Below are 20853 nucleotides of genomic sequence, written 5' to 3' on the forward strand. Positions count from 1 at the left end.
ATGTATTCATTCGTGTCCACTGTCTCCAGATGATTCATCAGGATCTTGCGAGCTATGGTCACTTCTGCTGCGCTGTCTAGCACTGTCTGGGACCACTCTCCGTTTTACAGCTGTGTCCTCAGTATTCTCGGCATGTTTGACTATTTTAATGCTGGCTACCTTCTTTCTTGGAAATTGTATTATTCTACTTTGATGAGCAGGTTCCTTGTCTTTGGACTTGACGTGCTCTTCCCTGTGTTCTGACCGTCCTCTTCTTTCCGATTTCTGCGAGGAAGTCTGAAAAGATCGAGAGGGACGTGTATCAATATCTTTATCTATCAGGTTTCTTTAGATTATCCCTATTTCTAAGGTTGTATCTTTTCTCAGACGGCTCCCTCTGGGGAGACTTGTGTCCTTGGTCCGGAGATCTTTCTCTCCGCCGTGGAGACCTCTGGACTGGAATCTTTTTCTTTGGGAGTGTATTGTTTATTTCCATCCCAGCTCTTTTTTGGAGTGTTTAGATTATTTTTAATAAATATCTTTTCAGGATTTTTCAGTTAGTTGGGGTTTTACGGGTTTCCCACCCAAACTCTCTTCCTAGTTCTTCATAGGATATTTCTATGATTCTGGCAAGTTCAAATGGTTGTTCTGCTATATCTGTTTCTTTTAATTTCTGGTGGATCGCCACAGATGCTGCTTCTCCTTTTATGTTGGCTAATAATATAGCCGAGACCTGCTTGAAGTCTTTCAGTAATTTCATACCCAGAGTTAAAGCAGGTTCTGGACCGTATTCATTTTGAATCTGTCTTAGCACATCGGGTATTACCGCCATGGACGGAACACCATGTGTTTTTGTGTAAATGGAAGCAAAGACTGTGCCCCAAGTGTCACAGTCCTCCACATGTGGTGCGATCCCCATTGGAAGGCAGATAGTCAGAATTCTGTGTTTCTCAGTAGGGGTAGTATCCGGAAATACCGCCTCTATTTGAGTGATTTTTTTGTGCTAACCAGAATGGAATTTGTTCCCGTTTTATTGGTACTTTACCCAGACATGATTGTATGTTCTGTGGTGTAATTTTATTTGTGTTCCCCTGATGAGGGGTCAGCTGTGGAATGTTAATAGCTGGTTGGACTGTTGAAGTCCGCATTACATATTGGACTAATTGTCTATGAATTTTAATCAGTTGTTTTAGCTGTGCTAAAAGTTCTGGTATTGACATTTTTTCAATGTCTGGATGTAGTGTGTAGCTGGCTAGAACCGGCCACGTTGCTCCTGGTCTACCTAGTGGACTGAGCCTGGTGATGTGATTATTATGTTTTAGGGCGCCTTTAAACCAGAGCAGGTGCTCTTGGTATTTTAATGGGATTTCCACCAACTTGAAAGGAGTGTATTCATCCGGAGGTTCCTCTATTTTGTAAAAGTGGAATTCGTGTGTGACGGCATTTGCTGCTGGAAAGTTTATCCATGAATAGAATACCTCTGTCTGCCGATATTCATGTGCCTCGATTACGAATACGACTATACCACCTCTCGATGTTAGTCCATTCTCTATAAGTTTAAGAGTTATAGTTTTTCTTATGTTGACCGGAATGAGTATAGCATTCAGGTCGGTCTGCAGGAGACTAGTGTCATCCTCTAGGAGTTGAGCTGCTATTCTGGCTGTTTCCCTTTCTTCTTCACTTTCTGTCATTTTTACTGACAGGTTTTTGTTGCAGATCAAGTTTCAAGGAAACAAAGATTAGGTGCACAATATTTTTGGAACACTGTATCCTTCAACGTTGACTAAACCAAAAACTATACATAGAAATCTCTTCCTACTAAGTTCCGGCGGATTTTAACCTTTTACCCACTCCAGACGTCTTTTGGAGTATTTACGGGAAAAAGGGTCTGTGTGAAAAAGCACGACTGAGTTACTCTAACGTCTTGCGTTAGATTTATCGCCTTACCAAACGTTGGGTGCCATGTAGTGTAGTTCCTATATTCCCAATAGGCTCTGCGCATTGGAATAATATATTCAGCAGTGTAGACGTAGGACTGAGGTTATCTAGGTCTCTACTGACTATATTAGACTTAAGGTTTGCCAGCTAGCTCAGAGGTCACTAGAAACTTTCTTGAATAAACGAAGGAGTTTAACCTCCCTGGATAGACAAGAAGGGATTAGCTTCTGACAACCATAAAACATGACAACTTTGCTCTCCCTGAATAAGAGTGTATCTCTAGAGTCGTGTGAAAACAAAAGACCGTTATTTCACTCAGTCAAATGTGCGTACTTCGTTTCACCAGAATGCAGAGAAAAGAGAGACGGGCGTTTTCAATAAAAGGTGTTATTTATTGAGCTGTCTTCTTCCTCATACAAGAGAAATGAATTGCCACGATTGTAATGCTCATGGTAAAGTAAAGTGCGTACAGTAAAAGGAGGATTATAAAATAATACTGTAAAAGCATTGATATGGTTTCTTAGCCATATGATACTTTAAAATAGATAAAATATATACATACATATATACATTGACTAATTGTACTCAACTGGTGCTTCTAAATACGCCTACCCCGGTGTACCTGACCTAAGCCTAATACGTGGGAGGGAGTAAGTAAGTAGCAGTTTAAGTTAAGTTTGTTTTGCCAAGAATCTGACTCAAGAATCCTCTGTAAGGGTTTAGTCAGTTCCGTACCTGGGTAATAGAAAGCAGGAGGTCTGGTATCTCTCTCTCTGGACTCTATATCCCAGCAACCCGCAAGGGTAGGCTGGAAACGCCGGAGCTGGATTTCTCGGCAGGAGAAAAGACAGCGTCTTTCTCAGCGCGTCAAAGAGGAGGGGCAGCGTCCGTGGGCTCTCGCATCAGCTAGGCTTTCGGGCAAGTAGATAGCTGCTCTGCTCCAGATTCACCACCGTGTGTTTGCTTAAGGCAACGTTGGTATATTTATACCTGAAAGGTGCCTGGGTTTGACGTAAGGTTGGACATAAGACGTCAATAAAGATGTCACTAAGAACTGGCCGTTCTTACAGTGCTTTACAGGAGTTCTAGGACGAAATCAAAACAAAAGCAAGGGGGATTTCCCAGGTTGCTGGAGGCTTGGTTTTGTTTAGAGAACTCGGTGTGCTTACTAGGGGGCCGGAGAAGTAGCCTTGCTTAATGTGACAGCATGTGCTACGACTGAATTATGGATATGATTATTATGCCGTTGTATGGATATTATTGATTATAACCGGACAAGGGCATAAAATAGGAATATCGATTCAGGTTTCCTAGATAAAACACTAAAAAATGAAACTTGTTTTTACATCTAGCTTTGCGCAATGTTATCACACGCCCTGAGCATCATGTACAAGGTCTCGTTTCACACTACGTACGAATGTCATCACTATCTTCATCCAAGGGTGACAGGGCTATCTACATATCGATAACCTCACTAATCTATGCATACATCACAAGGCTGCTTTCTAATACAAAACATAAGCATCCCAATCGATTAGGAGAGGAGGTACTTCGCGGACACTGAGGGTCCTGTCATGCTGAGAAATAATCATGCAGTGGTTTGACATCTCGTTAGGGGTGTCCAGTTTGTGACCAAGATGGGGTCCCTCACTCTATCCCATCAGGTAATGAGGTTCGATCGTCCCTTGGGGGGATTCTTGGCTCTACACCTACACATAATCTAGGTACACTTAGAGTAGGGTTTGGATAGTAGGAGTACACTAGGTTACTCCCATTTTTTTTGTTTATGCCTGCATATGGACATTATTTAGCACCATGGTAGAACTATATCTACTATTTATGTGTTTGGTGCTTGTAATTGTGTTTATCTGCTTCTGTCTACTAATCATTGCAACACACGTATTTTATGCAAGAGTAACAGTCGTTCAATAAATATTATTGAAAACGTCCCACTGTGTATTCTCTGTATATTTCTCGGAGCATAAAAGTAAGCATTATTGACTGAGTGAAAGATTCTGTACTGTTTTAACGATCCTGAGGGGTCAGGATTGTCATGTTAAGTGGTTGCCAGAAACCATTCTCTCCCTGGTAGGTTAGGGTGGCTTAAGGTGGTGGCACTGTGACCTTGCTGGTCTGTAGGCCAACATATCCTGCAGAGTGTCTGGAATTAGTCTTGACACCAAGCCCTTAGTTTATGTTGTCCCAACAATGCGCATTAACTGAATTACTAATTGATTAAATGCAACAATGCGCAGGTCCTACGGAACGGTAGGAACTACACGACAGTGGGCAGGAGTCGGTGAATCTGTCTGTTTTATATTTGAATTCTCCTGAGTTCATGAATTTCTGTAATTGGGCTTAGCACATTGACTGAATTACTAATTGATTAAATGCAATTTTACCTTTGGAATATTTTGGAAGTAAATCTTTCAACGTAGACAGTCTTCTGTTGCGTTTGAAGTCATGAATTGTATTATAGAGACAAAGCACTACAAAATTGTTCCCTAACTTGAGACTGGTCCATCGGGGAGCACCAAAGTACATATAGGAACTACACCGCTCCCTGTCTGATTGATTAGCGCACCCAGGGAGAAGGGATTTGTGTGGGTTTGTGCTTTGACAGATTAAAAAAACTAGTCTTAAAAGTAATGTGAACATGAAATGGAAAACAGTGGAGTGATATCAAGAGCTTAGTGCCTGAATCAGAGAAAATCACCACAAAGTAGTTGAGCTGTTAAATATTTGATAGATTCCATTCTTAACAGAGCTATTTGAGACCTTCTATGCAAAAAGGTTTTTTCCTCCTACTATGGTCTAATCCTGACTGAGGCACTACACAAAAAAGATCGACAAGGAAGTGTTCTTTTTTAGAGATTATCCAACATAAAGAATAGATTCCTAATTGTTGATGTTGGCTGAAAGCAAAGGCCTAGTTAAGGTGGCCAAATGGTCTTGTCCATCTGGTCTTAAATAACCCCTTGGCAGTGGGTGTTCAGTCACTAATAGACTGCCAACAAGCATGCTTGAAACGGGCCAAGCTTTAACCCTGGGTCCGTCAAGCTGAATGAGGGACTCGTTATTGTCCTGATTACATTTAAAGTACAAGTGCTTGCATTGGGTAAAATTATGTGAATCTCCAATTAATGTTAGAAAACAGTAAACTTTCTGAGGACAGGTGGACGTGAAAAAGGTTGGATTTGGGCAAGAGAACGAGTTGTTTATGCACTGTGACCTGGTGGAGAGCGTCATGTCGCAGACAGATCTAAAAGAACCAGTGGTGCACCATCATCCATACTTCATCTGATGCATCCAGTATGATGTTGGGTGTTGAGAGGGGCTGAAACCCACTGCACAACATTCCTCTAAACTATGAATATTGCATTAGATGAGAGCACTTTGTTTAACCACTTTAAGGGCTATTGCCAAACCAAGAGAAGAGTGTTGATTTATAGGGCAGTCTCCCAGCTACCCATAGAGGTACTTGTTTTCAAAACATAGCAGGACTGGGGGTTCAGGATAAGCCGGATAAAAAGCAAGTAGGAGTGATTAGTGAGCTGGTCCAGAGGAAGCAAGTAACCTTCTGAGGGAAAAAATGTAACTAAATCCTAAGGCTTCTTGCCTCATATTGTTTATCCTTAGACTATGGATATAAGGGGTTAACGAGCTGAAGCCCCTGACATAGTACAAAGATTTATTAAGTCTCATTAATGCTTGGTGACAAGTCAGGGTTTCATGTATCCGATCTCTAAGTTTTTTTTAAAATAATGTAGATTGTTCACAAAATCAAAAGGACACAACGTGCAGGCTACCATCTTTCAGCAGCTTTAACTTCAACTTCCAGATCAGAGAAAGGAAACTTAAACAATGACTATGCAGTGTCTGGTGGCCTTTTGAGTTTACATTTAATTGGAAGAAATCCAAGCTGAAAAATAAATCGCAGCTAATGGCTCAGTTGGCATATGATGGATCATCAAGAGGCTGAGTCCATTGTTCTGTACTTCTTGAACAAATGCTTTATTGATGTCAACAGGATGTTGGAACGCAGGAACTATGACAAGTAAATGCAAAAATAGACTAGACACGTGGCAAGCACACCATGGAGCACAGGTGTTCGCTGTGAGCAAAATACAGATGCTGCATGTGGCCAGTTAAATGAGTGACCCCGGGCACATGTTCTTGAAGCTCAAGCGAATGTAAATGAAGAATCATAACGTGTGCATTGTTGACTACATAACTATACATTAAAAAAAATATCACCCACCAGTAGTAAAGAAAATGCTCAGAGGGAGCGAGAAGAGCCTAAATCTGAACAATAAGATGATTTAATAGTCACAATAGATGTGGAAGAAAATTCAACTCTGGCCAATAGTAATGTATGCCAATTTTTGCCTCATCAAGGGGTAACTACATGGATTTGACAATTGGAGCATTGCAATCTGGTTGGCTGCAAAAATCAAAATGAATGCCTAGAGGGATGGCTTCTATAATTGCAGGGGTGGAGACGTGTTTGGCTAGGTTTCAATGGTTATTAGTGTACTGTTTTCAAATGATCACAGATTAATTGGTCAAGTTCCATTGCATGCACACTGATGGAACAATCACTTACTTAATGGTTGGTGTTACTTGATTGAGAGGGGTGTAAATCTGCGTCCAACGTGAGACACTTGCAGCAGTAGATAAAGCAACTAACTAGCCACATTTCGTATCCACAGTAGAGCAACTCCTCAAGCATGATGGTGAATTATAGGACTGTATGAATCTGACAAGAGTGAATTATGGACCAACATGTCGTGCCCACACGATGGCACTAGGACCCTGGGGACTCAGGGTCTGGGGACGAGGACACCGGACACCACATCCGGTCAGGGGAAGGGGAACGAGGGCAGTCGGGACGAGGACCTCGGAGCAAGAGGTCAGGGCGCAGGGCATGCGGTACCACACTGATGCAATACAATAAAGGAATCATCCAAATCACCCTACCGTCTCCTGTCGTGTGTGCCAACACCAGATGCGACACAACATAAATGGGCAGGGTCATGGGATCTTTGGTTTGGACGAGCAGGACTGTGGAGCATCCTAGATTAAGTAGAGGACTGGAAGGTCAAATGAGCTCCACCATGTACAGCCATCATTGGAAGTAGAATCATTTAGCAAAATAATTGGGGAGGGGGAAACGAGACAAAGTGCTTAATAAAAAAAGATTGACAAACTACTAAAGCATAAAAATAAAAGAAGGTAAGTCTCCAGGGACCATTTGATTTAAAAATAAAAATAAAGTATTGCATTTTCAAAATACAGCACAGCTAATGTCAATTACTTACAATTACAAATGAGGAAAAAAATCAAACTACATTTTACTAAACAATATTACATTTAGGAATGTTTAACGAAGGTAAACCATAAACACAAAGTTTCCTTTAATAAGGGAGTGGAAACGCTAAGGAAAAAAGGAAAGAAAAAAAAAGAAAAGACAAAAAAGAGAGAATGTCCAATTTTCCATCGTATAACCAATAAGGGAGATAATTCAATTGGACAGATTAATTAACACATTTATGACTCCACTACAAATAGCTGTCTTTCTAATGCATAAAGCTATGGCCCTGTGTGAGACAACGCTTTCTTCCAGTTGTAAATAGGGGCCCATATCGGTCTGCAGAGTTTTTTCACTTTCTTGCCCTTCCTTTCATATATTCCCCTCTCAAGATTGAATACTGAGAGGAGCAGAGCAAGCCGAAGCTGGAATGTTGGGGCAGCTTGGTCAAGCCAGCCTGAGGCAACACAGATTCGTAACACTGCCATGGCAAGGAAGAGAAAGACGAAGTTTGCGTCTGGCTAATATCAACCCCATGAAGTATTAAAGCTGGCGTTAACTTAACTTTAATACCCAAGGTTGACTCTAAAAATATCGTAATGGAAGACTTCAACATATCCAGGCGAGGGCAAGTGGAAAACATATGGGCTAGATCTGCGTTTAAAGAATTGCATTGTGGGCACCTAATACCTTCCTGCCCCCCCCCCCCCCCCCCTTGTGAGATCTTTGCCGGGGTATACTATAATGAAAAAACAGTTTTTAGTGCTGGGCCTGAAACCCTGCAGAGCATAAAACTGTCTGACCCAGTTCTAAAGAGTGGATAAAGTTATCCGAATCGATGCTCAACCTGGCTTCCCGTTTTTTACCGTGCTTTTTTAAGTCAACCAATTTAGTTGCCATTAATTCACTATAAATTCTTTTAATAGTGCAGCCATTCCCGTTTCTTATTAAATCAATGGCTTTCCCATTATCAAATCCGTTAAAACCACCCACCTTTTTGCTCACAATGCTTCTAAGCTGGAGATATTTGAAAAAATTCCTAGTGTCGATGCTAAATTTATCCTGAATATCCTTAAATTGGTAAAAACCATCTGAGCTCAATAAATCCCCGACTTTCCTGAAGCCCCGCTCAGCCCAATCAGCCATAATTTGATCCCAAAAAATTTCTGGCAGCGTAGGGTTACCAAACAACTGAGTATAAAAATTAATCCGCCCGAGGCCTGTCTTCTTAAAGGCGGCCCAGATTTTAAAAGCTGCCTGCATAGTGTTAAATTTAGTTCTCTTTAAGTAGCAGGGCTCGCTAAATTTTAAGAAACCATGTTCTGCATCTACCCCCACCAGTAGCCTATATACATCTGGAATCTTAACTTCAGCAGCAGGGCCTTCATATTTGCCACCAAGCATCCTGCACATATAATGGAAAGCCGCGGCCCAATAATAAAATTTAAAATCTGAGACTGCCCAACCCCCTCTGTCCAGAGGAAAAGTCATAAATTGTAAAGCCCTCCTTGTTTTGCTGTGTGCCCAGATACATCAGTTAACCATGTTGTCCACAACGGAAAAACACGTCTCCTCAAGTTCTAAGGGAATTGCCCTGAACAAATACAATATTTTTGGTAGAAATACCATTTTGATCACGTTACAATGGCCAACCAATGACAAATGCAGATGATGAAATTTGTCAATCTATTTTGGCCTTCCGAATCACACGGTCAATATTTACATCCACTAAATTATTCAGATCTGAGGTTATAGTAATCCCAAAATATACCGCTGAGTCTATCATTCGCGGGTCAGATCGACTTACCTCCCTTTTCACTACCATCTGGGCCTTGTGTTTATTCAAAGCATATCCAGAAAATTCACCGAAAGCCGAGGCTATCTTCTCTACTGCTGGTATTGAAGCTAAGGGGTTAGGGGTAACCAAAGCAACGTCTTCCGCATATGTGAGGACCTTTGTACCTACCCCGTGATAACAATAGGCTCAATTTCCCAGCAGGACTCTAATTGCCTTATTAGGGGATCGATATAAATTGCAGATAGGAGGGGTGAACAAGGACACCTCTGCCTAGTGCCCCGTTTAATCCCAAAAGGTTCAGTGCAGTTCCCATTAATTCTAAGACGAGCAGTTGGTGCTTTATACAAACTACTGATGGCTTTAATAAACCCCTGCCCGAGACCGAACCATCTCATTGCCTCCCATAGGTAGTTTTTTTTCTGCGTTCAGAAGCAGCATGGCCATAGGGTCTCCTGAGACTTCTGCTGCGTCAAATAATGTTATTACCCTGCGGATATGCTGAGTGGTCCCTCTCCTCGGGATAAACCCATGTTGATACGGATGAATTACTTTCCCAATGATAGTATTTAATCTAGATGCGAGAGCTTTGGACATCATTTTTACATCAGCATTTATGAGGGTGGTTGGCCGGTACGATCCGGGTTCCTGAGATGGGGTACCCTTTTTTTAAGATTATTATAATGTCTGCTCCTGACCAGGAGTCGGGTATCAAGTCCCCAGATTGTGCAAAGCGTATTATTTCTACCAGATATGACCCTACTTCTTCCAAAAAGATTTTATAAAATTCCAGCGGGATCTGGTCGGGTCCAGCGGCCTTACCTGAGGTAAGGTTTTTCAGAGCACAATAAATCTAGTCTTGAGGCAAGATAGCCTCAAGTTTCATACTCGTGCTCGATACCTTGCAATGGTATACTATTAAGATAACCATGGATTAAGTTCTGCTGCTCCGGGGGTCCTGCATCATATAGGTGTTGATAAGTGTCGAAACACTGCCTGGATCCCACAAGGGTCCGTTACTATCTTTCTGCATTCATCTCTAATCTTGTTTATCTCGCTCATGTCGCATCTTTGCCTGAGTCTAGCTGCCAACATGTCACCCACCCATTCGCTGAATTCTTGGCAGTGTTCCCTTTTACTTAAGAAAAGCTCAGCGACTTTTTTGGTAGCACGATCTCCAATTCCTGCCTTAGCCCAGGCAGCCTAAGCAAGACATCTTCCGTTGCTGAACCTGAATTTACAGCTACTGCCAGCTCCATCTCGATTCTAGCTAAATTTTTATATAGTGCTTCCACCTGATGAGCCTCCCTCTTCTGTCGGGACAGGCTAAAACTAAGTTTCTCCCCTCTGAGCCTAGCTTTAAAAGCATCCCATACCACCCCGGCACTAGCACTGTATCCATCTATATCCCAATAGGTCTTAATCCATCCCTTCATATGGGAGACATTGTCAGAATCTACTGGCAGCTCTCTTTCAAAAGTCCAAGCCCGCTGGACCCGCACACCATTGGTAAATACCAAAGTGAGGGCAAGGGGATTATGATCAGATAATATCCTAGGGTGTTTCTCTATTTTAGCATGATGCACTAGAGATTGTGCCTCAAAAAAGTAGTCCAGCCTTATGTGGGGCAGAAAAAAAGGTACTGCCAGGGTCCTGACCATTTACATGATGCCATAGATCTATCTACAAGTCCATGATTTCTAACTATATTTGTAAGAGCCTTCAAAACCTTTTTACGACCAGCATATGCATCTCCAGTGCTCGACCAGCATATGCGTCTCCAGTGCTACCCCACAACCCACCAAGCCCATTAATATTGAAATCACCACATATTAGTAATGGGGTGGGCCAGTTAACTAACTCATCATCTAGATACTCCAAGGCCTCTGGATCATCATCAGTGGAGCCATACAGAGAGCTTAGAGTGAAAGACTCCCCGGCAAATACGCAATGCAATACTACCCACCTGCCCACCTGTCTGAGAGCTTCTTTTTTACGATGATATCATTCCTTCGAGTAAGAATAGCAACCCCTCTTGTCTTAGTCCCTTGTTTAGTGGCCCCCAATAAACAAAACCCAAGTTGTTCTGTGACCCCTCCTCTGCTGCCCTCTAGATGGGTCTCTTGGACACATAGAATATCAACTCTCATGGATCTCAAAATGATAGCCGCCCTTTGACGCTTAGCCTGGTCATTAAGCCCGCAATTGTTAAGTGTTACAATTCTAAGATTAATAGGATTCATGAACTTATTTTGGGTAGCTTTCCTTAGATGTGAATTTTCCTGCTTTTACTCTCCCTTGATGCCACCCTGAACACCTCTTCCTTTCAAAATAGAACTTTCCTTTAAATATTTCCCAAGTCCTTTAATACCAAGTATCTTCATATGTGGTACTGTGCTGTAACCGTTCCTCCCCCACACCCCAAGCCCTCTATTATGCACCCTTCTTGCAAGAAACGACGCAGTTTTTATTTCCCTTCTAAATTGTAGATGCTGACTGTAAGAAATTGGATTGTTGGTTGACTGTGGTGTGAGCCTTGGCCAAGTAACAACCACAATGATTGTCGGGGTGAGGAACACGCCAACTCTAAATCTACCTGTGCTCAACCCTCTAGTAGCTTGGCACAGAGCAGTCCGGCTTAACCTGGCAGCAATATATAAAGTGATTGTGCAACACTTCAAACAGTAATAAAGTGGAAACACCATACAAAAAGGATCCCGTACCAAGTTGGCAAAAATAATGACTTTTAGTAAATTAAATGAGACCAAAACTCCACAGACAATGAGTAGAATCCGAGATATGCAATTGTAAAAAATAAATTGTAAAAATAGCGGCAAAAAGTACAAAGCGCCAACTATTGATATCTGGTTGTGCCGGATATGGGCAAGGTCATATCTGCCTTACATCTACATACGTTAAATCCTGGTTTGAGGAGTATTGCGAAGGTCTGAATCTAAGGTGTTGTGCAGTTGAGGCGAGGCTGCGAGGCGAGGTCCTGTGTCATTGTTGAGGATCCTGTAGATAAGGGCTTGCGAGGCCAAGTCTGGTGTTGAGGATGCGCCGCGCAGTTGGGGCAATGCATTGGTTCCAAGAAGCTGCTATGCAGAGTCCATTGATGAGGGATACGAGGGCCTGCACTGAGGATGCGTGCCTTAGAGGTGTTTGAGGGCAGCAAGGGTAATGTGGGTCTTTGCGACGAGGTCCATCCATGCAACAGTAGAGAGGCATCAGTTCTGCTCATGGATGTTTCATGCAACAGAGACTGGCAGAGCACCTCAAGCCCATGTCCAAGGGTCCAAGACTGGGGGTGGCATCACTTGGAAGGATAGACTCACAGATGGCAGATTCAAGGTGCTGGGATCGAGGTTGTTGGAGCCTTCTGTCCCTGAGGCTCAAGTCAGGAGATTAGCCAACTAGCTCTAGGATACTGAGTTCAACAGATGCAGGTCTAGTCCTTCTCACACAGGCAGAAGAGCAGCAGGCCAGCAGTCCAGCATAGTGACAGTCCTTTCAGCATCATAGCCGTCCTTCCTGGCAGAGTATCCACAGGTCCATAAATGTACTGAAGAGCTGGTGTCTGAGGTCCAATACTCGGTTAGGCTTTTGAATTGAGTGAAGCTTCTAGAGGTTTTACTCTGAGATCCCCATGCATCCTGCCTTCCCTGTATTGGCTCCAAACTACAAGAGGTATGAAGCACTTCATGTGGTAGCACGTCCAACATGGATTCTATTTATTTTCTTTAGCAGGGTGTTCACAAGTATGCAAGCCTGTTAATAGAATGATTTCACATCCTATCATTTGTTTTAAAGGGGAGGCGGTGACAATGCATCTCTGACAGACCGGAGTGCCTGTTCCAGTTTAGCACTGGTCTAGCTACAGCTTACTGGATCTGATGTACTTTGCTAAGTATGTGGCTTTTGAGCCAAATTTAAAAGCCACTGGCACAGTAGAGGCTTAGAAAGAGTAGGGTCTTGATGTAAGGTCCCCGTGGTAGAGTCCAATGTAGGGGTATGTCCTGTGTGGGAATTCTCATGATGGTCACTTTTTAGTCACTTGATTAACCTGTGGGTGGAGTGTGAGGTTGGGGTCCTTTATCACACCTAGGGTCTTTACTTTGGAAGAGGTTGTTAGGGCAGGTCCAGTTTATTCAGGGCTGGCTGTGGTCAGGGTCCTATCTTTTTTTCACGCTGCACAAGTGAAAATTTGTTGTTAATCAGCTGAGCTTCCGTTGGTTGTGTAGTATCCAAGTGTCAATAGCCCATAGGGATTTGTTGAGACCTACGTGCCACAGTAGTGCAGAGGTCATCACTTTCTGCCGTAAGTGCTTCCCCACACGTGTGTGTATGAAAATATATATCAATTACAGTCACAAGTGTTGAGAATCCGAAGTACCCAGAGAGTGGATTCTGATGAGTGTTCTTACTACTGTCACCGTTGGTATTCAGGCAGTTCAATAGCCTGATAATTGTAAAGTACCTTGTGCACCAGCATTAATTGCACTTTGTCTATATCATAATGACACATAAGTGGAGTTGGTACATCCGATGCAATTGTATAGGTAAAGGATTCTACATAAACGCTGTTTAGAAGCTAGGACAGTGTAAAGAATGGACAGACCATTTGGTGACAGACGGTAGGAGCCTTGTTCCTTTTATCTGTGACTGGTATAGGAGGTGTAAGGCAAACTTCTCCTATGTAACTACAGAAAAGGCCACCCCTCTGATGAAATGAGTGGGTCTGTAACCCCTAAGAAGTAGGTTGAAATGAATATACCACTGTATTTTCACTTTGTTTCCGCACATGTGTTGTGTGCATTCATGTGTGCAACACAAACTTTTCACTGTTTACAGAGTAATACATGGACAGCACTTGTAAAAAGAAAAAAATTAGGACAGTCCGCCTACCCGGATATATGATGGGCGTACCATACATTACATGATTTTGCTTTTATGTCCACTGTCGTATTTTTTCGATCATTTCCTAAAGGTAAAAACGTCTTGCTTTCTGCATGTATAAAGACAATGCACATACTTTAGGGGGTCCTTCATTGCCCTGGCTAAGGCCTGATCCCTGTTCTGGGCTAGTAGTGACAAAAACCATTTGGCATCACGTTTTAGAAAAGGGTGACTAAGACCCAATCTTGTAACTCACATCCTAGCGAGTTTTGATCCCACCCCAGTGTATCCTCGAAGTAAAGCAAACTTCTTTGGGTAGGCACATAAGTACTTTGAAAGCATATTCTGGATCCTCATACATCCAGTATAATTTATTCTGACCTCAGTCTCTGAGGTCGAGACCGTTGTGGTAATATATTAATATAATGCATATAAAATGTGGGTGAGGCTTTTCCGTTCAAAATCCTTGTTTTTGATCCTTTAGGACAGTGACATTTTCCAATTAGGATAACTGTTTTATCCACTACAATATTCTCTGTGGGTAGAGATTGGTTGAGTCCTGACATGCCAAGATCTAATTATTTTTCCACCGGTGTTTAATCGTTGCAGCTGTAGCATGTACTTTTGAAAGAGTTGATGAGCTCTGTGAGTGAACCCATGTCCACATTATAAAGCATGCGAGGTGGTTGAGACTTGTGGAACGCCTAGCCTATTGGTCAATTGTGGTGTGCAGATCGTTTTAGTTTTTCTGCTAGGCTGGCCTTGTTCCAACCAAGATCGATGCCTTGGAATCTAGTTTCAACCCTTTGAGAAGTAGTTGATTGTGAACAGCGTTGAAAGATGGAGGTGCAGTAGAAGGGCTACCCTGCGGTTCATCTACATAGATTGCCATTGGCATGAATTTGGTGCCTCTTTAGGGATTGAAACCCAGCTGTCTGTCAGAAAAACATTTGTTTTATTCAAGGAAATTGGACATTTGGATGAACGCTGCCTTTTCAGTGAGAGTCTGTTTGCAATAGGCTCTAGTTTGTTGGGTCCAATTGATCAAGCCATTTCATTGTATCCAATGGCGTCACATAGAGAACGCTTTGGCTGAGCTGGATTATATATTGATCATTCTGAAAGATTGAGTAGGTGATGCTAGGAGGATGTCCATACATGGGGCATGGGTGAGTTGGTTATGGAAAGTATGTTTCTTAAAGCCACACTAGCTTTTTACTTCTCAGAGGGCCGATTACTTGCTGGTGGGATCACGGGCATTGTGTTCTTCCTAGTCAATAATCCGGTTTTTCGCAGTGAAGAACAGAGCATGTGTCTTCTAATGTACCATTGTATGTCGTTTATTCATAGACTACGGTCTGAAAGAAATGTGTGAATAATAGCAAACTGCAACAATAGTTTAGTGGTCAGTCACTGTGGCCTTTTATGTTATCCAGTGATATAAAGTAAGTTACTTACATCCCTGTTAAAAGAGAAGGAATAATTATTTTCAAACTGCGAACTTGGTGACTGCACCTTTTACTAGAAAACGAACTTCATTATGCAGATGTATTTTTTTTTATAGAATAATTTTTACTCCTTTCTTGGCACTAAGGTTGGTAAGATGTTTTAAAACTTAAAATACTGTAATAGGATGCTACCATAGCATTACAAAATTGTAGTCCAACAAGGTGACACTTTCCCTCAACAACATATATAAATATTAAATAGATGGCCATAAAAACTTTGGATTTCGATTTTTTTTTTTTTACTTTCTAAGACTTTGAACCACAGAAGAGTAACTCAGGAACACAGTTAACATTTGCGATATTTGTTACAATAGAAAGTTATGGCTTTGGTATCTTTAAGTGATTTTATTTATTATAATCATAGAAATTAACATCAACATATGTGCTTTATTTTGAATTTGAAAAAAAATTAAATGTTTCATATTTGATAGATCTAATGGGACACTTGTGTTTCATCTGAATGTTGCTATTTGTCTTCAAAAATTCCGAACAATGTACATTTATGTTACTGAAACTAAATTTAGAAACCACCATATATTCCAGTAAACTAGATCAGTGTAATTGTCTGAATAAAGATCGTTGACTAAACCATGTTTTTACAGTGTCTGTTCTTACCACAGGGAGACTGAAATAGAAGATCTGAAATCCCAATTGGCTCGGATGAGAGAAGACTGGATTGAGGAAGAATGCCACAGAGTGGAAGCACAGCTTGCTTTAAAGGAAGCTAGGAAGGAGATCAAACAGCTTAAGCAGTTTATCGAAACGATGAAAAACAGCTTGGAAGAGAAGGATAAAGGCATTCAAAAGTATTTCATAGACATCAACATTCAGAACAAGAAGCTGGAGTCTTTGTTGCACAACATGGAGTTGGCCCAGAACGGGTCTGTGGGAGAGGAGCAAGGTCTTGAGTATTTATGTGAATCACCAGGCAAGTCCGTAACCGAAAGCACAATGTATGGGAAAATGGCTTATGAAGAAGACCAAGCAGTAGAGGAAATGGCGGACAGTGGGCTTCTGCTCAATGATGATATGGCAAACAAAACTGATTTACTTGATGATGTTTTGATAGCACCATCAAGTGAGCTTGAGAAGTACACTGTACTTGATTCCAGTGCTGCGCATGCCAGATCAGCACGTAAGCCTCTTGTGAAGGTTACCAATGACCAAATGTCCTATGTGGTGGCAGAGAACCCCATATTGATGGAACAAGCCATCCAAACAGATGTGGTACCATATAGCCTTGATGTGGAAAAGCTTGTTCTCAAAATCTTCAAATCTCATTATAACAACCCTATTAGTGCGTCATCTGCTCTGTGGGTATCCGGTGGCTTTCATGTTGAATGTGTCACTGAATCCACACCCGCATTAATGCTAGATTTAACTCCAAATGATCCAAACTCTGCCATTCTTTTATCCCCCATCGAGTCCCCTGCTAATAAAATGAGTTCAGTATATAATACCAACCGTGCTATGAAGGAACTTGACTTTGAGGTCCCCCCAGAAAGTGAAACTGAGAGCGAACTGAGTTCCCCATCGGTGAGTGTGATGAAAAAGTATTGGAGCGATAGTTTTTGGGTGGATGTGTTGGCCTTAGCTGTACCCATCGTACCTACAGTAATGTGGGCTTGCAGTACACAGAGGGGAGCAACTGATCCCCTCTATAATATGGGCACTTTGCTCCGTGGCTGCTGTCTGGTGGGTTTGCATTCCCTTCGGCGCACACCATTTAATCTTGGGATTAGAACCCCACATCTCCCTTAGTGGGTGGGACACCCTACTTTTTTCCAAATGTTCCTTTCATGACGGAGACTAAAGAGCACTTAGAGCTATTGTAAACAATCAAGTTAATTTTGTATTCTTTGCACCAAAATAGTTTATTTGCACTACAGGATGTTTTGTTGACCAGCACTCTGCACTCTAGAACCATAATCAGATATTACTAAGTAATAATATGAACTTGCATAAAACCAAATGCACCCAATATAAAATATGTATAAACGCATGGTAGTCTGAATGGTGCATATTGGAATATCTGTTAAGCACACCTAGACTATTTGCAATGTTCAAATGTTCCTGAAGCGGCTAGCAGTATGTACAGCACGTTTAATGTGCAAATGCTTTGCTTATTGTGAGTTTCAATGTACAATTTCCCTTTCCCTTGGCAAGCCATGGCATAGTAACCAAGGATGCTTTATTGTAGTTTAGGCAGTGTTGTGTGTCTATGTAATATTTTTGATTAAGTTTGATTCTGGAATATTTTAAATAATGTGTACTTAAATACTGTTGTGCATAAAGTGATGTAGTTTTAAGGATTCAATGTTTTTGTTGCTGGACAGTAATTTATTGGACGAGGGAGGGGTCAGTGATGAACAATGGGTGTACATTCCATCGATGTCAGTGTATTTGTAAAAGTAATTTAAATTATTAATTTCCATTTATTAACTTATTTTATTTAAGTGTATAAACTTTGTTAAAGCATGTTGACACCCTGATTTGTCATGGCTTTTGGATTTGCCGAAGTGATTTATAAAGCTTTACTAAATGAAAATAAAAATCCCAGTCTGATTCACTTTGTTCTTTTAATTTCCTATAGATTGTAACGTGGGTGGGTTTGTATATTCATCAATACCTGATTTTGTTACTGTGGTACTCAGCCTGTTTTGCTCCTTGCCTGGACTGCATGTTCTGAATTTCAGTTTATGAAATCCAACAGTAATCCTGTTGCCAGTAAATTTTGTTTGCCACATCATTTTAGTAATAAATGTACCCATATGGATTTCTTTGGATACGATGATAATATTGAAAATTATGCAACATTATTGTCTTTATTAATACCTACATTTTATTACGTTTATGGTAACAGTTCTCTTGGAACCTCAGTCACTTTTCAGTAACAAGATAATCTTGATCTGGAGTATAAACATGCACTTACCAAGACAATTGGTTTGTCTTTCGTATATTTAATGTTCAACAACACATCAAAAATAAAGTACCTACATAGATCAGGCATACAACTGCACAAAAACCACTTGCCTCACCGGGACAACGTGCACACTCGGCCTCATAGTCGAGCCAGCATGTTGGAAAATGGAAGATCAGTTGTCTACATATTTTGCATTATGAATGGTCGAGTTAATGCTATGAATTCCATAGTGCTTAGTGGATTGCTGATGGTGAATGGGTTGAATGCATGTGTGTGGGTTGGATAGGCTCTTGTGTGGCTACCTGATTTGGAGGTAGAATAAATGAAGATGGCTAGATGGATTTAGGTGTGCGTGAGAGGGTTTGGGTTACTGGATTGAATGAATTGGTGCGGATGGATTACTGTAGAGGGCCATGGATGGGTGACTGATCCCTCCTTTTAATATTATCCCGGTTTATGAAATTATTTTCCTTACTCAATTCGCACACTCGTGAGAACCCTAATCCCATTGTCCCATGCAAGGATCAGGCATACCTTGTGTGACAGTAACTTTGTTTGCAGAAGACAAATGCTGGTGAAACGAACCTACTAAAGCAACAGGACTTTCAGTTAATGCCATACAGAAACCTCACAAGCTTCAAGAACAGATTTTTTTTTTAATTTCTAGAACAGTTGAAAGCAAAAGTGCATTTGCAGCACTCTTAAATTCTCTGTAACAAAAATGTTCTTACAAATAAAATGGTTACCCCCCCTGAAGCTGAGTTTTTTGGTTCTAGTAACCAGTCCTCCTACGTAAATTTTGAACTCCAGTCTTTTAGAGTTCTAAATGTACACACAATTGAAGCATGCAGCAAACACAAAGAGCCAAATTGTGAAGGGAGGGCCGTGCAGCTGTCAATTTCAATTATTTGTTGGTGACCTACTCTTTCATTGACTAGAACAATTGATTGCATTTATTATATGAAAGTCAAGCACTGGCAAAATCAATGTGTTATCGATGTGGACACAACATTTATGAACATAGACCTCACCTACGTGTGCATATGAAGAGCAACACATCTATTGACACCCAGGTGTACATACCTCCACATCTCTCTTGTATGGCACCAGATCAGTTGACCTATAGTCCACGCAGACTGAATGATATACAAGTATCCAAGCACAAATGTAGCGCACATGAAGAGGCTCAGAAAAAACAACCCTCCTACAGCTACAGTCCAACAAAGCAGAGTTCGCCTGCAAACAGGCAGACAATCATCGACTGGAGTCAGATGGATGGATCGAGAGATAGACCAATGGACAGGGAATGAATGCTCAACGTGTGCTGGTGATTTGCAGGCTCCATGGTCACCCATGAACACCAAAATGTGGTAGGTTTTCCGCCCACCCTATTTAGAGTGTACACCACATCATATGTGAGGTGGCGAAGGTAGTGAATTGTCCATTCCCATGTGATTCTTGGTTTATGCCTGGTAAGGTGATTTCTATTAATTTTTGGAAGCAACAAGCTTTCCATGCCAATCCAACCTTTGTTTTATGCAGTGAACACCTGTATGTAGGAATATGACATGCGCACTGCCCTTTCCATCCTTGAGTTCTCTGGGTCAGTCCTACTCTGGCAACTGTGCACTTCAGCACTTCCTCCTCTCTGTGAATAAAATCAATGGAGCATTTCAGTTAGCGTGGTCTTTCCATGTACAGTGCACAACATTTTATACGTTCCAAAGCTCAAGTTTTGCAAATCAATATATAATGTTTTAGTACAATTCCAGATTCAGAGTTAAAAATCTTCGGTTCGAGATACGGTAAATGTCAGCTTCATTACTTGACAAGCCTCACGAATTTTTACTCACTCCAAAGCCAATCTCTCACTTTTCTACAATAGATGTCTCTTAAATGGGAATCTGACTGTTGGAGAATAATCATTATTTACTCAAACTGTGAATCGTAAACTGATCAGTTTTAAATAACTATATCACGATATACAGTAGCTTAGAGTTCATATATCAGTCAGGAATTTCCTCGAGCTTACATGCTATTGAAGAAAGTTACAATTTGACAGCTATTGCCTTCCTTTAATCCAAGCCCTGAGGAAGTCTAGGCAATGAAGTCTGACGAAACGAGCCCTGTCTAGAAGCTTTGAAGAAAGATGGAAAATAAAGAACCCTCTTTGGAATATACTGCTTTTCTTTTGTGCGCTTGCAATGACTTATTGGAACTCCCAGAATGCATGGATTGGTTAAAGGAAAACCAGGACTGGAGACCTAGAGCTCAAGCGGTCCTAATTTCACAATGCAGCTTGCTTATGTTAGGAGTATCAGATTTAATTTAGTACAGTAGACCAACATTTTGCATATACAATTTAAATTCATTTTGTTTTTAATGTTAAGTGTTTGCTCTTGGATTGTATTATGTTTGCTGAATATAACATAATATTTTTCGTTTAAACATCCAACTTTGTTGCTGTTGTAGAAAATATTTGAACAGCCAGCAGCCTTTATTA

The 20853-nt window shown here is 41.3% G+C and overlaps 1 protein-coding gene across 1 annotated transcript in view; it reads left to right on the forward strand.

The window, feature by feature from the left end:
• Positions 1-17996, forward strand: part of SYBU (syntabulin) — a 224979-nt gene extending 206983 nt beyond the window's left edge. The window contains exon 7 of the mRNA XM_078686870.1: positions 16048-17996. Coding sequence (XP_078542996.1) covers positions 16048-17188 — 1141 coding nt within the window. The 3' untranslated portion in view covers positions 17189-17996. The remainder of the gene's footprint in view (positions 1-16047) is intronic.
• The last annotated feature ends 2857 nt before the right edge of the window (positions 17997-20853 follow it).

This window comes from Lissotriton helveticus, chromosome 4_1 (assembly GCF_964261635.1).
Source record: "Lissotriton helveticus chromosome 4_1, aLisHel1.1, whole genome shotgun sequence".
Classification (NCBI taxonomy): Eukaryota; Metazoa; Chordata; class Amphibia; order Caudata; family Salamandridae; genus Lissotriton; species Lissotriton helveticus.